The 16,237-nt window shown below is 41.0% G+C and overlaps 1 protein-coding gene across 1 annotated transcript in view; it reads left to right on the plus strand.

Moving 5' to 3' along the window:
* CSMD1 (CUB and Sushi multiple domains 1) overlaps positions 1-16,237 on the plus strand; it is a 519,075-nt gene that overhangs the window by 136,486 nt on the left and 366,352 nt on the right. The window contains exons 10-11 of the mRNA XM_035003847.1: positions 215-430; positions 14,054-14,223. Coding sequence (XP_034859738.1) covers positions 215-430; positions 14,054-14,223 — 386 coding nt within the window. The remainder of the gene's footprint in view (positions 1-214; positions 431-14,053; positions 14,224-16,237) is intronic.

Here is a 16,237-nt window from a genome sequence, read left to right on the forward strand (position 1 = left end):
TATTAAGATTACATTTTGATTCAAGAGTTTGGTGTCTCTAAGCCTGGAAGAAAATATTTTTCCTCAGCTGTTCACTGATATCTCTCCCTTCCTCTCCCCCTCCCTCCCTCCCCCCCTCCCTTCCTCCCCCTCCTTTCCTCTCCCCCTTGATCTCTCCCCCTCCCTCTCTCCTCCTCCCTCTCTCCCCCTCTCTCACTCTCTCTGTGCCTCTCAGGTGTTCAGATGATCTTTCACACCTTCCACCTTGAGAGTTCCCACGACTATTTACTGATCACAGAGGATGGGAGTTTCACGGAGCCCGTGGCCAGACTCACAGGGTCTGTCCTGCCTCACACTATTAAGGCAGGTTTGTTTGGAAACTTCACCGCCCAGCTTCGGTTCATATCAGACTTTTCCATTTCCTACGAGGGCTTCAACATCACGTTTTCAGGTAAGTTGTTCTCTTCTGTGGTTTTTCTTCTTGGGCAATAATAGTACCTTTTGTGTGAGTGTATGCATGTGTGTACGTGCGTGTGCATGTGCATGATTACAGGTAAGTGTCCAAGCAATGATAAGCATTAGCTGGTGGGTAGAGGAGGCTGAACCAGCCGGAAGAAGTAAGGGAAGACATCTACCCGGCATCTACAAAATGACACTCTGCAAATTCTCATCCCTGAAAGATTGTTAACATCACTAAATTCTCCTGAAAAGCCCTTCTCACTCACTTCTCATCAATTCTATCAAAATTTCTGAGCCAATGTCCTTATTGGGAGAGTCTCAGGGGAAGCTGTCATCTGATTATTTTGGTTCCTGTCCTCCAGTGGATGCCAATACTTGTCTTGAGAACCACCTCTAGAGTGAAAAAAGCAAAAGAAGGGTGAACACACAGCTGGGATGAGCTTTTCCTTTACTTTAATGCAATCATGCAGAGAAAAGCCATCCTCCAAAATCATGTAACATTTTTAATTATGATACATAATATTTGTGCAGGGTGTCTATTGTTTCATACATTGTCTGTCCAGGTTAGATTGCTTGATATGAGTGGTCCCATGAATGGTATCACTGTGTTTTTATAGACAAGGAGAAATTACACACACTTAAAAACTGGTCAACCATGGGTGAGATAAATTTAATCACATAAACCATGTTCAGTGACCAGATGATGGTCAGGTCCCTGCGTGAACACAGATACAGCGCTGGCCATCAGAAAGGGGGCTCCTGCTCTAAGATGCTGATGGATGTAAACAGTTACATAAATTTGCATTTCTGTTTGACACTTTGAAAAGGAGAGTATTTTTTGCTTCAGTCCTCACAGCCCAGAGCTAATGCGTTTTTATAAGGTCGTTCCTGAGTCCCATAATCACCAGCGTTTTTATAAGGTCATTCCTGAGTCCCATAATCACCAGTGATTTCTTCTACCTCGAAGCTCCCATCCATTCCTTAATAGCCTCCAGTGCCACTTACAAGTTCTTCGTCACAATATGAGTATTTATCTTATCTCCTGTTGTAACGCTGAACCACTTAGGCAAAGAGTTTCTGTGCCTTCCCACTTTCTGTCAGGTGTATTCCCATGACTTATACGTGGTAGGACGTTAATAGTCACTCGATATCGCATGGTCGTTAGCAACAGAGGCATTGAACTTCTGTCTTAAAGAAAAAGACTTCTTAGGGATTTTAAGATGCTCTGAACTATTTTATACTCCCTATAATTACGACCAATTGCCATTTATCTTTATCTGACTTTGTTGATTTTTCTTGGCATTTCACCGCATTAGTGGAGCTCTTGGGACGAGCTCGGACGCCTTGATTTCTTGGAAATTTGCCGTAATCAGGGGTAATCATGAAATGGCCCGTTCTATGTAACAAAGACTTAAATCTTCCTAACACTAATGCCTAATTCCTCTATATATTCTTTCCTGGTGGATCTCAATTAGGGCCACTGTGAGAATGTCGCTCCCTCTGTTCTCACTTTCATCAAGATCCAAACTGAAGTTAAATAGAACACTTAAAAGTTAAAAAGAAAGGAAGTGGCCGTGATGCAAGTCTGTGAGTCTCTTCCCTAGATATTTCTCAGAAGTCTGTGTTGTTCCCACCATCTGTTTCTTAAATCTATCGCTCCCAGCACAGAACTGGCAATAAGTCTTTGGATTACCAAAGGTCAGAACTAGAGCTGACTTCTTCCACAAACTCCCTAAAGAAACAAGCAAGCAAGCAAACAAAAACAGGCAAGACAAAGCACATTTTTCCGTGTCTTCGCGGGTCCTTGGAACAGTTTTAAAATATTTTAAAACATTGGGGCACCTGGGGGGCTCAGTCGGTTAAGCATCCGACTCTTGATCTCAACTCAGGGTCCTGAGTTCAAGGCCCATGTAGGGGTTCACGTTGGGCGTGGAGTCTACTTAAAAAAATTGTTTTGAATGTTGAAAAAGTAAAGTGGTAACAGTTTTTGAACATGTGGACTAATTTATTTGCACACACCCAGTGGGAAATGATTTGTAAAGCTTGCAGAAGAATCCCCTTATCCATAGTGCGTCACAGCGAGCTCAGTCTTTAGAAAGAAGAAGACACACCTGGGGTTGCAAAGCCAATGCTAAAGTATGCTTGTTCTTTAGATGTGCTAAGAGGAGTTTCATTTGCAAGGATTTTGCCTTTGAAACTTAGCTGCCAACAATTGCCAGTAGCACTAATACGATGGAGTTTATTGTTTAAGTATCCAAATAAGTAGCAACTTTATTATGCAAATGAAGCGTTTTCCCTTCTGGGGACATTTCAGATGTTTGCATAAAATCAGTATGCTTTTATATCCGTTTTTTCTCCTGCTGGTCTGCTTTACTTCTGTCTTCTTTAGAAGGTTTTATTAGAGCAGTGTTTCCCTCTGGATGTATGTCCACGTAGTGTCTGGGCAGACGCTCACGGGCCAGGGTAGGAAGGCGCTCCAGAGTCCCAGCTGGTCGCTCACAGCTGCTCAGGGTCCTGATCTATGCCGGGGATCAGTTACTGATGCCTGATTGTATACACCTGATTCTCCCAGAGCCCTTTACCTGTACCCTTTAGCAGTAAAATAATTCCATACTGTTAAAGTCAGTCATGAAATGGGTCATCTTATTTTAAGGTTACACCTCTATTTAAAAAAAAAAAAATTATATATATAATTCATGCCATTCATCATGAGACACCTTTATAGTACAAAGAAAAACAATCCACATAACAGTTACGGAGGAGTTTGAAAAAAAAAAATATATATAAGGTTTTTTTTTAATAACAGCCATTTTTTACTCTTGCTAAATACTTTTTGAGTATTTACCCAAATTCCCACAAATGTACTCTGTCTCTTCATGTCTCAGAATATGACTTGGAGCCTTGTGATGATCCCGGCGTCCCTGCCTTCAGCCGAAGAATTGGTTTTCACTTCGGAGTCGGGGACTCTCTGACTTTTTCCTGCTTCTCGGGGTATCGCTTAGAAGGTGCAAGCAAGCTTACGTGCCTGGGTGGGGGCCGTCGTGTGTGGAGTGCACCTCTGCCAAGGTGTGTGGGTAGGTGGTCACACGCTTTCATTTCATTCATCCAGTGGGGACAGGGCATGGTGCAGTCAGGACGCAGGGCCGAGTTTGGCAAGGAAGGAGGGCAGGGGTCCGGGTGGTGGACAGGGGCGGGCGCCCTGCTTCTGGGCTGTATTTACCTTGTGTATAAAGTCAGCCCCTTTCAGCTCTCCAACCTTACGCCTGAAGAAGGGTGAATCTAAAGCATGTGCCAAGCATATTCATGAAGGAAAAATATACACATAACCAAAAATAATCTGGAACAAAAGGAAAGATAAAAGCTGGAAGCCAGCCTGTTCTAACACAACTGTTGGCAATTCTATTGCTTAAAAGCAGTGAGTATCTCCTGGTATGATGATAGTGACAATTGAAAATACTAGTTTTGTTGTTACTTTTCCATTCAACTCTCTGATTGGATGATTGTGGCACATTCCTGCAAAGCAGGCCTGGTGGAAATTTCAGTGCAGAGTTAGCTCTCTCAGTGAGTTCTTGAAGAATCAAGAGGTTGTTCCAGAAACAGGAATCTCTAGCAGGTACTGTGGAACCAGGCAGTGTGCTAACACAGTGGGTTTAGGATGCCCGCTCAGTGGGGTTTCATCTCCTGCTCATCTGGGAATGAGCTACCATAAGGAATGGAGCACGGCCGCGTTGGGCGGGCAGGCCTAGCTAAATACGGGATTCCACCTGCACCTGTGGGGTCTGCTTATCATGCCAGAGATAACGTCTAGCACCTGCCACCTGGCCGTGTTGCTGCATGCGGAGGGCTGACGGTCTGTTCTCTCAAGTTACAGAAAACCACCTAATGTCATCTGGAGATGATTTGTAGCCCTAGCTGTAAACCTTCAGAGTCACGGGGAGTCTGCGATGCCTCCCATTCTAGTCCTACCAGCTGATACAATAGAGGCAGGTGGCAAAGTTGTACAAATAAGATTTCATAACCCATACAACTAATGGTTTACTTAGTGAAACCCATTTTTTTTTCCCATGGCAAAGAATCTCTTCAGTTATCAGCATGGTTTAGGGATATTATTAATTCAACTGGTAATACCATCTTTCTGTGTTTTAATGATAGTCCCAGAGTCAGGACTTCATTTACAAAAAATATTACACAAGTAAACATGAGTCAAATCATCTTTCTCTCTCACCAGGGCATATGTCTGTCAACGTCTATCATCTTGCTTTCTCCTAAAATAGTGGTTCTCACTTTTGGGGGGTTATGATTTTTATTTGAGATTCGGGTGTCATTTTTGAACACTGTCTCAAGAAAAAGAGATACAGTATTTTGTACATGATTCTAGGAATTCTTAGAGTTGCCAAGAATTCACGTTCCCCAAAATGACAATTACTGAGCAAGACGGTTTAAGATCTGGATGAAACTCCTGTCCCAATGAAATCAAAGCTTTGTTCCACACATGTAACATTAAGTAGTCTATTGATTATCACATTCTGTTCCCTGTTAGTCTGTTTTATATAGATTCATTATCTTTACACTATTACTCTTGTTATTGGAGTTTTTACATTGTTGCCCAAAATATAAAATAAGAATAAACAGTTAATATCCATTGAGCCCTAATGCTGGACGCCGCACTGCTCTGAGCTCTTTACACATATTGACTCATTTAATTCCCAGAAATCAATGGGGTAAGCACTGTGCTGTGACTTCCATTGTAGAGATGAGGACACTAAGAGACAAAGGGCCTAGGACCTTTGCCCACCTTCAGGGAGTTCCAGATCAAAACTCAGGGTGCCTGAAAGCAGGCTTCTCCCCACTGTCCTGCCTTGGGACCGCACATGGGGGCCTGGCTGTGCCCTTCCCAAATTTAGCCTCTTGTATTTTTCCCGGCATTTCCTGGATTTCCTTCCAGCCCATCTAGCTACAAAGTTCCTTGGAATAAGCATGTTACTCATGTCAGCAATCCCCTAGCTGTCCCACGGGTTGTCTGGGACCAGTTCGTATTTCTTCTTTCCTCTCAGCCTCCACGTCTGATTGATTAGTTGCTGGTTTTGAAGATTCTGTGTCCCACCTGGTTCTCAAGTCAGGCTCCCCTGACCATTCCGTCTGCCCCAGCCCTGGGAACGCTCTCCCAGGCTCCAGGACGGAGCGCCTGAGGGATCCATCCAAATCCAAGCCCCATCAGCGCCCCCCCTTAGGAGAACATAAGTTAACCCCCCATAATATTCAGAACAAGCACTGCTGAGGCTCTGTGGTGGCAGCACTAGGCTCATTACTCATGGGGCAGGCTCCCCAGTTCCCTGCACAACTCACTTCCATCCTGAAGCGTGGGCATGGGAAGCCTGTGCAGGCTCATGGTCACCATGGTTCTCTTTCCCTCCGTGTCACTGTCTGCACTGCTCCCTCACCCACCAACGCACATCCTGCTTTCCAGTCAGGCTTACTCTTTCTCATTTTTCTGAACTCCTCTTACTCCTGAGCTGTCTCTCCCTTGTCACCTACTGGCTGATGGGGGAGCCTCCCTAATGACAGCTTGACTCCATTAAAGTTCCTCCTCACTGGTCTCCCATTAGGATGACCTTTCTTTACAGGGGGGCTACTTGATCCCCAAAATCCAGCTCTGTGCCTTATTCGAAAGATGCTTGTCAACACTAAAGATTACTTTCCTTCAAACTTCTCTCTTGATCTCAACACTTTGATTCTGTGTCTGTGTTTCTTCTTTTAAAATCACAGAAGTAAGAGTGATTGATCCATAGCCAAAAGTTGCAAATCCATTCCAGAGATCACAAGGGACATTGGAAGAATGTCAACTGAATTTTGTTTTTCCCTAATAAGCATCTCATCTGAAATAGAATTTCTAGTGAACACCTAAATTAAGAACTATTTTTCTCTTCATCAGTTCACTCAAAAATTAAAGAGAAATGATCTTTTTGTTTGCATTTATTCATTTTAGGGCTATTTGCACCTAATTATTTAAGGTATTGGAAGTAATATTATTCTGCACTCCATGATGCAAAACAAAATGTGCAAGCCCTTTCTTGTGCCACTTTTGCATTACATTATATGCGTATCATTCAATATATGTCTTTTTTTTTACAAGTTAAAGAAAAAGGTGTCCATCTGGTTTAAGTAAAAATGAAGGTGTACTGGTGATATGCCTAATAGTCATAAATTGGGACAACTTCAGGTGAGGTTTGATCAAGAACTTGACTTTGTAACTGAGGCCTTGTTATCTCTGTTATCTCTCGTCCTGGGGACTGGCTTTATCCTCAGGCTCCACATGCCCCCGGGGGAAGCACTGGGCAGCTCCCTGCTCTGCCCAGGGTGCTTCCTCAGACCAGGCTTTCATATCAGCATATAGTGCTTTAATGCCAGCATCATTCTGCCCAGTGAATCAGTTTTCCCAGGGGTTGGCTTCCGTGTGATACCTGGATTACCTCTGATTGGCCCAAATAGAGTCACATGCCTGTTCCTGACGAATCACTAATCAGGACAGTTCTGGTTGTCTTAGGATATTTAGGGGCCAATCTGCATGGGTGTTAAATAATGAGGAAAAGTACATATTTTATGATATTTGTGATATTTTGTAACATCTTCTTGGAAAACAAACGGGCAGAGGAAAGCAGACATAATACAAATGAGTATCCACTAGAATTCCCTAATCTAATATTGCATCTATGAACACACATTTGTGAACACAGAATTTTCTCAGGCAGATTATGATAAGCCTCTATTTCTACATCAGATTAATTACCAAATAATATCTGCTGAGAGAATTAAAAAAAATCAATGAAAGCAAGAGTTATCCTGTTGAATATCTGCATTAATTTATTTGTTGGACAAAGTATAGTGTCCTTGGATGGAATAAAATGGGGTAAAAAAGTCAACAGTATTAGACTCAACTATATAATGGACTACAAATATTTCAGAGAGGCATAGAAGAACAAAAGAGCTTGTCTGTATTTTGATAAACTAAATTTAACTTTAAATCTTTTGACCAATTCTATCTAAACATTATTTTCCTATGCCAACCGATCTATTGTTTCAATTTCTTTCGTTAATTCTTAGTTTAGGGCACCTGGGTGGCTCAGTTGGTTAAGCGACTGCCTTCGGCTCAGGTCATGATCCTGGAGTCCCGGGTTCGAGTCCCGCATCAGGATCTCTGCTCAGCAGGGAGCCTGCTTCTCCCTCTGACCCTCCCCCCTCTCATGTGCTCTCTCTCTCTCATTCTCTCTGTCTCAAATAAATAAATAAAATCTTTAAAAAAAAAATTCTTAGTTTAAAACTTTGAAACAAAAATAAAAACTGAAACTAATCTCTGTTGAGTCTTAAAAGTTAACTCAATAATAGCATTAAATTAAGGAAATAAAGGTTCATAGGATAACAAATTGATTAAAACTAGGAATAGCATTTTATACAATTCTTAAGTATTCTTTGTGAGTAAAAATAAGATTGCACATTTTAAATAATATAGGCCATATATGTGTGTGTGTGTGTATATATATATACACACACATATATATATAAAATAGAGTTCATATGTTTACAGACTCTAAACAATAAGACTTCATATACATAGTCACATACATATATATGTATATACTGATAGCATTTACTGATTTTATTTTAGGAACCAAAATATTCTTGGTTTAAAGCAGAAAGGAAGTAAGTTTTCTGTCTCCCTTCCATAGTCAAGCTCCTTTCAATGTCTGTGCTCTTCAAATAATGCTCTCAAAGCATTTATACATATGCTGATTAATGTAAAATAATCTATTTACAATTTCAGAATGTTCTCAAAGGCCCCACTGCAATTTCCACAAAACTTGCATAATCACCACTACACACCTCACGCCCAGCCGCTTTGTTAAGAAAGGTCCCTGTGGCATGAGAGACCCTGTGTATCCTCACTATCACTCAGAGCTCTTGAGCAAGGGAGCTTGAATCCAGCTTCTTCCGTGTATGCAGAGCACACAGTCAGTGCTGTGGGTGCTGGCTTTCCAGCCTCCAGAGCTGTGAGGGGTTTTTGGTTATGGTAGCCTGAGCTGAGTAAGTTCGGCTTCACAGGTAGATACTTTTCACAGAAGAATATATGGGAAATCAACTGGCTCCTTTCTATTATGTTAATTTAATTTTAATTAGTTCATTTCCATTACAAAACCGTAAATGACAATCCGATTTTAATTACATTTTCAGTAGGTTCTTTATAAAAAGAACAAATGATTCATCTTAAGCAAAATTATATCCATTCATCTTAAAGTAATTTTAAATGGATTATTGAAAGAACCTAAAATTGATACATTTAATTGCTCCGGTAATGGAGATTGACAATAGATATTTTCAGTCAAGTTCAAAGAATTTTTGAAATTCTGATGACTTAAATTTTGTAATTTTCTGAGCATTCACTTTTTACTGTTAGTGTCTTATTTTCTTAAATTATTTCCTATGGGATAGCGTCCCAGGGCTTAGTGGACAGAAAGCCACGACATTTTATTTGCTCTGCCATTACTTATTTTGATTTTCCAGTGTGTTGGTCTGGACTAGGAATTCTAGAATTTGCTTTACAAGTCCACCTTCACAGGATTGCACCCCTTCTGTTTTCTCGTAGAGTCTTTAAGATCCATTGCTTTCTCTTAGGCCATTTCCTCTTTCCCAAACACCCTTTGTCAGGGCACCCACGGTCCTCCAAACTTTTAGGGACCTCTCATGATGGTTCAGTGAAGCCCACACATTACCCCGGATCTGGTCAAGTCTGCGTGCAGCCAGATTTCCTACCGTTCTCTCAGATGACCCCCTACCTCAGTCATGTCGATGAATCCCATAAATAGCCTGTCTCACACCCAGATTCTCTGTGTGTCCTGGCGCTTCGTCCCCCACCGCATCTCTCACCAGACCTTTGGTCTGCCAACCTGCTACAGCACTAAGTTGAGTAGTGAATGAAGGTTCTCAAGATAAAATGGCGAATCATGTTCCACCTTTAAGATGTCATATTTTCTTATTGATCTTGACATAAAATCAGAGAAAACAGCAACAACCACACATGTTCACTGCAATAGTGTCGACCCGAACACATGTAACTATTTAAACTTGAGGAAAGATGTAAGAGTCATGATTTGAAGGGGGAAAATGTAATGACATGATAATCTGCTTGAAAGTCTTTGAAGAATATTAAACAGTACAAATATATATGAAATAGTAATAGTGCATGGAATATAAATATATAAAACAAAATACTATCTTGAAACAGATTTAAAAAATAATTAAGATACCACGTTTATATATTTTACTATCAATTTCATACCCTCAGAGAAAAATTCACATGGAAGACTGTCTTTAGGTACTATATCAAACTACTCTAGAAAAATGAAAGTCTGTCCATGCACATATAAATGTATTGGCATTTTGATTTGGATTTAGCTACTGATGTATATAAAATAAATGAATTATTGTTGAATGTTTACTTAGAAATTTTCCTTGTGACTCAGGATGAGAAACAGTTGCTCTGATATAGGGAGATTTTACTTTGCACGGGTAAGGATGAAGTGAAATGCAAGGGTGAGGTGGTTGGTTGTTTCTCTGCCATCTTTTCTGCAGCTGAAGGAACAAACTCACTTGTCCTCAAAGGGTTACCAGTTACAACTGGCCAAGTAATTCCTCACATCTATTATTTCTATGTAGTGCACTTAATAAGCACCATTTATATATCTGCCTTAAAGCAAAATCCTAGCATCCAAATCCTAATAAAAGGGATATAAAAATGTAAGAGGGGCACCTGGGTGGCTCGGTCGGTTCAGCATCCGACTCTTGATCTCAGCTCAGATCTTGGTCTCAGGGTCCTGAGTTCAAGCCCTGCATTGGGCTCTGCACCGGGGATGGAGCCTACTTAAAAAAAAAAAAAAAGATATGTAAAATTACATCTTTATATTTAATAGCTTTTTTTTTCTTCTCATGTATCCAAATGCCAAAATCTTCTTTCTAGTCCTCTCTTTTTGTTGTATTATGTGAAATAAGTATGCAGTTAATGTCTTAAATGCTAATGTGAAAACAAATATCATCTTCACTTAATTGATGATCTGTTCCAAATAAAAGTCCTTAAAGGTATACTCCCATCTATAGCAAACCCATACTATCTTAGTTTCATTGTTGTTCATAATTAATAATATTATGAACAATTAACCATGAAATGTTTTCATTGTTAGTTAGGCTAAGATAAGAAAAAGGCACAATTCCATTCCTAAGTATGGAGAGTTTATAGCAAATCAATAATCTGTACCAGTCGTGGGATCTTGGGGAAATCCCTTGGTTTTTAAACTATTCTGTTTCAGTTTCCTCACCTGTAAAATGTGGTTTATGAACCTGTTAGACAAGGTTTCCGTGAAGATTGCATGAGTCCCTGTATGTGAAGAACTTAAAGTGCGTGACACACACACGATGATTGGAATTCACGCATCAGTCTTATCGTGATAGATTGTCTCCTTTGAAAAACGATATGCCTAACCGAGTCTGTCCGGTTTTCGGTGTGGCAAATCTGTGGAGGGGAAGAGAAGAGTGGAGATGTAGCGATGTGAGGACCAAAGAAAGGAATTCCAGCCCGGCTGTCCACAAATGCGGAGCCCCAGGTACAGCTGGTAGACAGAGCTAGAGCAGGTCCTGCCTTTGGGAAGGAGAAGCACTTCCTTCAGGGGTGAGTGAATCCCAGCCGAGTCGATTCTCTGTGGCTTTGCTCTCCTCGTGGAATGCCCCGTGAAGACAAGCTACGACTTCCCATACGTATTTCCATGGTTACCTGACCGTGGCCAAGCCCTCATTGCACACTTTGGGTTCAAGACTTACCACTGTGTTCAATTAATTACCCCTTCTGCATTCCAACCCTCCCTCCCTCCTCCTGACCTCATTCAGTCAAGAAGGAAGACCGCCGCCCCTCCTGATGACCAGATGGTGGCCAGAGGGGGGGCCAGGACCCTCATTATCCCTTTCACCTCCAGCCACCCTCTGGGGAGGTCTGACTCAGGACTGCCTGCATTTATAGAGGACGCGCAATGCACACTGTCAGCTAAAGGACTTGATAGATTCGAATGCATGCTAAACCCAAATACACACAACCGGTTGTTACAGCCATAAAAAATACTTCTTCAAATGTTTTCCTTAGGCTAAAAATAATCTATTTGCCACTATATCAGTATTTTTCCATCTTCCACTACGAGACTTTTTTTTTTTTCAAATTTATAAAGTAATGGATAAAAGGACTTAAATTTGATTTTTGAATGGTTCATTTTATTGATCACTGTCAAATTCAATTTTAAATAAAAACTCCTGATTTATGTGTGACTAGGTTTTATATTCCAGTTATCAGAATTCCCTTGAGTTTCTTTTTTTAATTCCTTTTAAGTCTGATATGTTGAACAAGTTTGACCCCCCACCCCATCCCCACTATTCCATCCACAGAACAACCAAAGAGATACTCTGCTTTGTTGTTTTCTGTTCTTTCCATTTATTTTGGCTCTTATGTTAAAAAAAAAATCTTATTCGTTTAAGAAAGAAAAAAAAAGCAAAAAATATACAACAAGGCCCATGTATTACTACTATTTCCCAAGGGGATTACTGACCTAAAATGCTTGTTGAATTTAACTTATAAAGCCAAATGTCTGCGAGACTCCTGGGTGACTCATGTTAAGCATCCGACTCTTGATCTGGGCTCAGGTCTTGATCTCAGGGTCCTGAGTTCAAGCCCTGCGTTGGGCTCTGTGCTGGGCATGAAGCCTACTTAAAAAACAAAACCAAAAACAAAAAACAGGACTGCTCACTGTTCAAAGACCACCAAGGCACAGTCCTGAGATTGAACACCCACCCATACATGCAGCATGAGAGATACACCACATACTTTTCTCCCCATATTTTTTTTCTTTTCTTAAAAATATTTTAAAAAGATTATTATAATTAAAACATATATAATTACATATAAATATAAATATGTCTATAGTTTTTAAAAATATTATGAAACCCAATTTCCATTGTGTTGGGTCACCATTGTGCCCCGCTGCCCAGAAAAGCCTTTATGTCTTCAGTTAAGGAGAGATAAGGGACAGGTGAGGAGCCCAAGTTCTTGTGTATTTCTCCATACCCTTCTTTGTGGGGACTTTATAAGGTCCAAGTGCATAAATCCATGGGAGCTGATCTTAAAACTCTAGCAATTTCCTTCTGGCTAGCAGACTAGGGAATCATGGCTAGAGGTGTAGCTGATTGTACTAATTGTTAGAGGAGGATGGAGATGTCAGAGAAAATCACAACCATGAAAATGGGCATGCACACGATGTCTGCCCAAGTTACAGAACACTGCACAAAATGAGCGCTGTGAGCTCCTCTCACTGCCTCACCTCCACTACATATGTCCTTTTCACTGATTATGCCGAGCACGCCATTGTAATTATTAACTTGACCGTTGTTCTTCATGCTCATTTTGTTGAATTTTTATTTATTTATCTTTATTTATTTATTTGAGAGAGAGAGAATGAGATAGAGAGAGCACATGAGAGGGGGGAGGGTCAGAGGGACAAGCAGACTCCCTGCCGAGCAGGGAGCCCGATGCGGGACTCGATCCCGGGACTCCAGGATCATGACCTGAGCCAAAGGCAGTCGCTTAACCAACTGAGCCACCCAGGCGCCCCATTTTGTTGAATTTTTAAAAATCACTTCACTTGGCACACAGTGTGGCCAATAAATTATTTGGCGCTAAATCCCATGGAGCTCTCTTATCTCACACACACACGCACACACACACACGAGCACGCATGCACGACATCTCTATTATTTAATGATAATTTTGGACTGATTGGATTTTAAAGCTCTAGTCTTTCAGCTAAACTGTTCACTTTCGAGGTGAGCAGAGAGGTTAAGTGACTTTCTCTGAGTTGACAGAAAATGGAGAGCTATATTTATTTTTTTTACCTTGATTAACGCTGCTTTTATGCAAATTTGGATCTAGTAGTGAATGACCCTCTGCTTTCCTTAGGAGAAGGGGAGAAGCTAACATGTACCTCCACTGAATGCTCTTTTGTCCTGAGACATAATGCAGATGGGCTCAGCGCTGTGACAAAGGACTGAGCTGAGCAGTGATTTTCTGTATGTTAGGTCCCCTTTCCATGTGTTGAGGTTGATGCTACAAAATACGAACCTAAGGAAATTACTTCCGTACAACAGAGCTGTCACACTGGAATTGGTGGGGACGTTTTGTGAGGTAGAAATGATAGTGGGGAGGGATGGGTATGACTGCCCTATAACACAGCAAGTGGGCTCAGGCAGAGCGATTTTATTCTAGATCTCTCTGTGGGATAGCAGGCTGCTTCCGTGGAGTAAGAAGTATTCTATGAAAAGAAACAAGAAATCTTAAAAATGGACCAGTGGAGGCTATTTCTTGTCCAGTTAGTAAACAGTTAAAAACAAAAGTCACAAATCTATAAAAACAATATATTAATGACAAACATACATTGAGAGAGGAGAGGGCTATCATGATTGTAGAGTTGTTATGTGTTAAAATCAGTAATTCCACTTTTGAATTCTTTCTTTTTTTATGTCCTATTTATTTTAGCTGAATGTGGGGCAAGTGTCAAAGGAAATGAAGGAACGTTGCTGTCTCCAAATTTCCCATCAAATTATGATAATAACCATGAGTGCATCTATAAAATAGAAACGGAAGCTGGCAAGGGGATTCATCTTGGGGCTCGAAGCTTCCAGCTTTTGGAAGGGGATGTTCTAAAGGTAAGAAGAATCTTCTTGAATGAGACTCCATCTCTTCTTCTCTAGGAACCCATGAAATAGCTATCCATATATACACGTAGAGATGTATACATCTATTAATATATCTTTAGAGATACACAATTTTTCCAGCTTATTTACCCAGTTGGTTTGTGAAGGTGTTCCTGAGTGTCCTCAGGGGAGGCTTTGATCTATCTTAGTCTGTAATCCTGGACCTCACATTTGTTAGTTGTGCATCTTGGGCATGTGATTTGATACTTGAGGTTTAGCTTCTTTATGTGTAAAACATATGATGATACCTATCTTTGGAGGATGTTTTGAGGTAGTATACTGCTGGTGGATGTTTCTGGTATTATGCGGAGCACCCAGTTGTAATTATTAAAGCTGGTGGGGCCCCCAAAGCAACACTTTCTATAGTCATTCTCAATTTCTAAATGTGGTCATGATGTCCAAAGCTAGAGGATTTTGATGTGATAGTGGAAGCAAGCTCAGCCACTGTCCCTAGACCACAAAGCAGGGCTCAGGTGGAGCAAACCATGATAAGACAGAATTTTAGTGGACGAGTCTAAGCTGTGTTCACAGGACTCAGGGATATGCTTGGGATGGGACCAGAAGCAAGGGTTCTGTGCATTATATGATACAAAGTACCAGAGTCTCAGGAGAATGCTCTGGGGGGCGGGACCCAGCCCATCACCCACATTGTAGATGGATGCCAGGAACAAAAGGCAGGAGAAATGGATTCTGGGGACTTTCAGGTCTTGACTTGATCTATGAAATCCCAGCTCTAACTAGAAGTGCCCCATAGTTCCTAAAGCTTCTAATATAGTTCCCACCTCTTCTGTATTTCTTTGAATAAACTGGAGCCCTTCCAGGGTCTGGGGCCAGGGAGGGGGCATTTGTAGAGCAAGGGCATGCCAAGAGGGGCCTTGGACCAATGCCAGACACTACCCAATCTATCTCCCTGCTCGGTCCAGTGAGGAGCGAGCAACTGGTCCAGGTTACACAGCCCAGGTGTGTCAGGAGAGAAACACATCTCCCTGCTCATTCCTTTGTGAAGTTCTCAGGTTTTCCACTTACATTTACCTCTCCTCAGAGTCAGGAGCATCCACGCACCTTAAGCTGTGAGCATTAGGAACAGGTGCAAAGAGCCAGCCTATAGGGAAACATCAATAACCCCCCGTTTGTCATCCATTTGCATCATGGCTAAAGAGGGTCCCTCCAGGACCTCACCTGACCTCATCAGCTGTTAGGCGCCCACTCAAGAGGTGTTTAAAGCCTCGGGTGCCTTACTGCCTCCTAAGCCCAGCTCAACTGTTTCAATGTCATTGTTAAGAAGAGAAGCTTTGTTCTAGTTGTTTTTTTCTTGTAATCGTCTTTCAAAAGCTCATGCTGACATCATGAAGCTCTGTAATTAAGAAGTGATTTTCAGGCAGGAAACTAGTACATTCTCACCGATCTAAAAAAAATTTAAACTTGCGTCGTAAGTAAACATTTCTGAGTTCTTTGATAACCTCAAATTTAGCAGTCAGTAAGCCTTTAGAGAAAACTTTTAGGTAACAATTAACTATACTTGGTGCAGGTGAGTGATTTAGAGATACTGCATAAAATGTACATTGGTAAATATTATTGCCATGGAAGGAAGCGAATAATGTTCATTCATGATTACTGCAGCTTAAAGTTGTTGATTATAAGAAAAAGCAAAAACAAAAACCTGCTTTACCCCATTTAATTGCAGAGAAACTGCCAATCATCTGAAATGCCTAAGTGTTGTGCAAGCATATATTTTATTGAATATGCTAATAAATATCTCAGTGTTTAAAACATTTCAAGTGGGATTATCTTATTTTTTGGCTTTAAATGCTATTCACATTGCTCCTTCATACATAGTATGATCCAATAAGAAAGACCAAAATTTTATAGAAATACTTCCATGCACAAAAATGCGATGTTCTCTTGCTTCATATGGAAAAAATCATGGAAGAGAAATATGCGTGTTATACGCAAACAATGAATCATG

This window comes from Mirounga leonina, unplaced genomic scaffold (assembly GCF_011800145.1).
Source record: "Mirounga leonina isolate KUSES-001 unplaced genomic scaffold, KU_Mleo_1.0 Mir_128, whole genome shotgun sequence".
NCBI classification, from domain to species: domain Eukaryota; kingdom Metazoa; phylum Chordata; class Mammalia; order Carnivora; family Phocidae; genus Mirounga; species Mirounga leonina.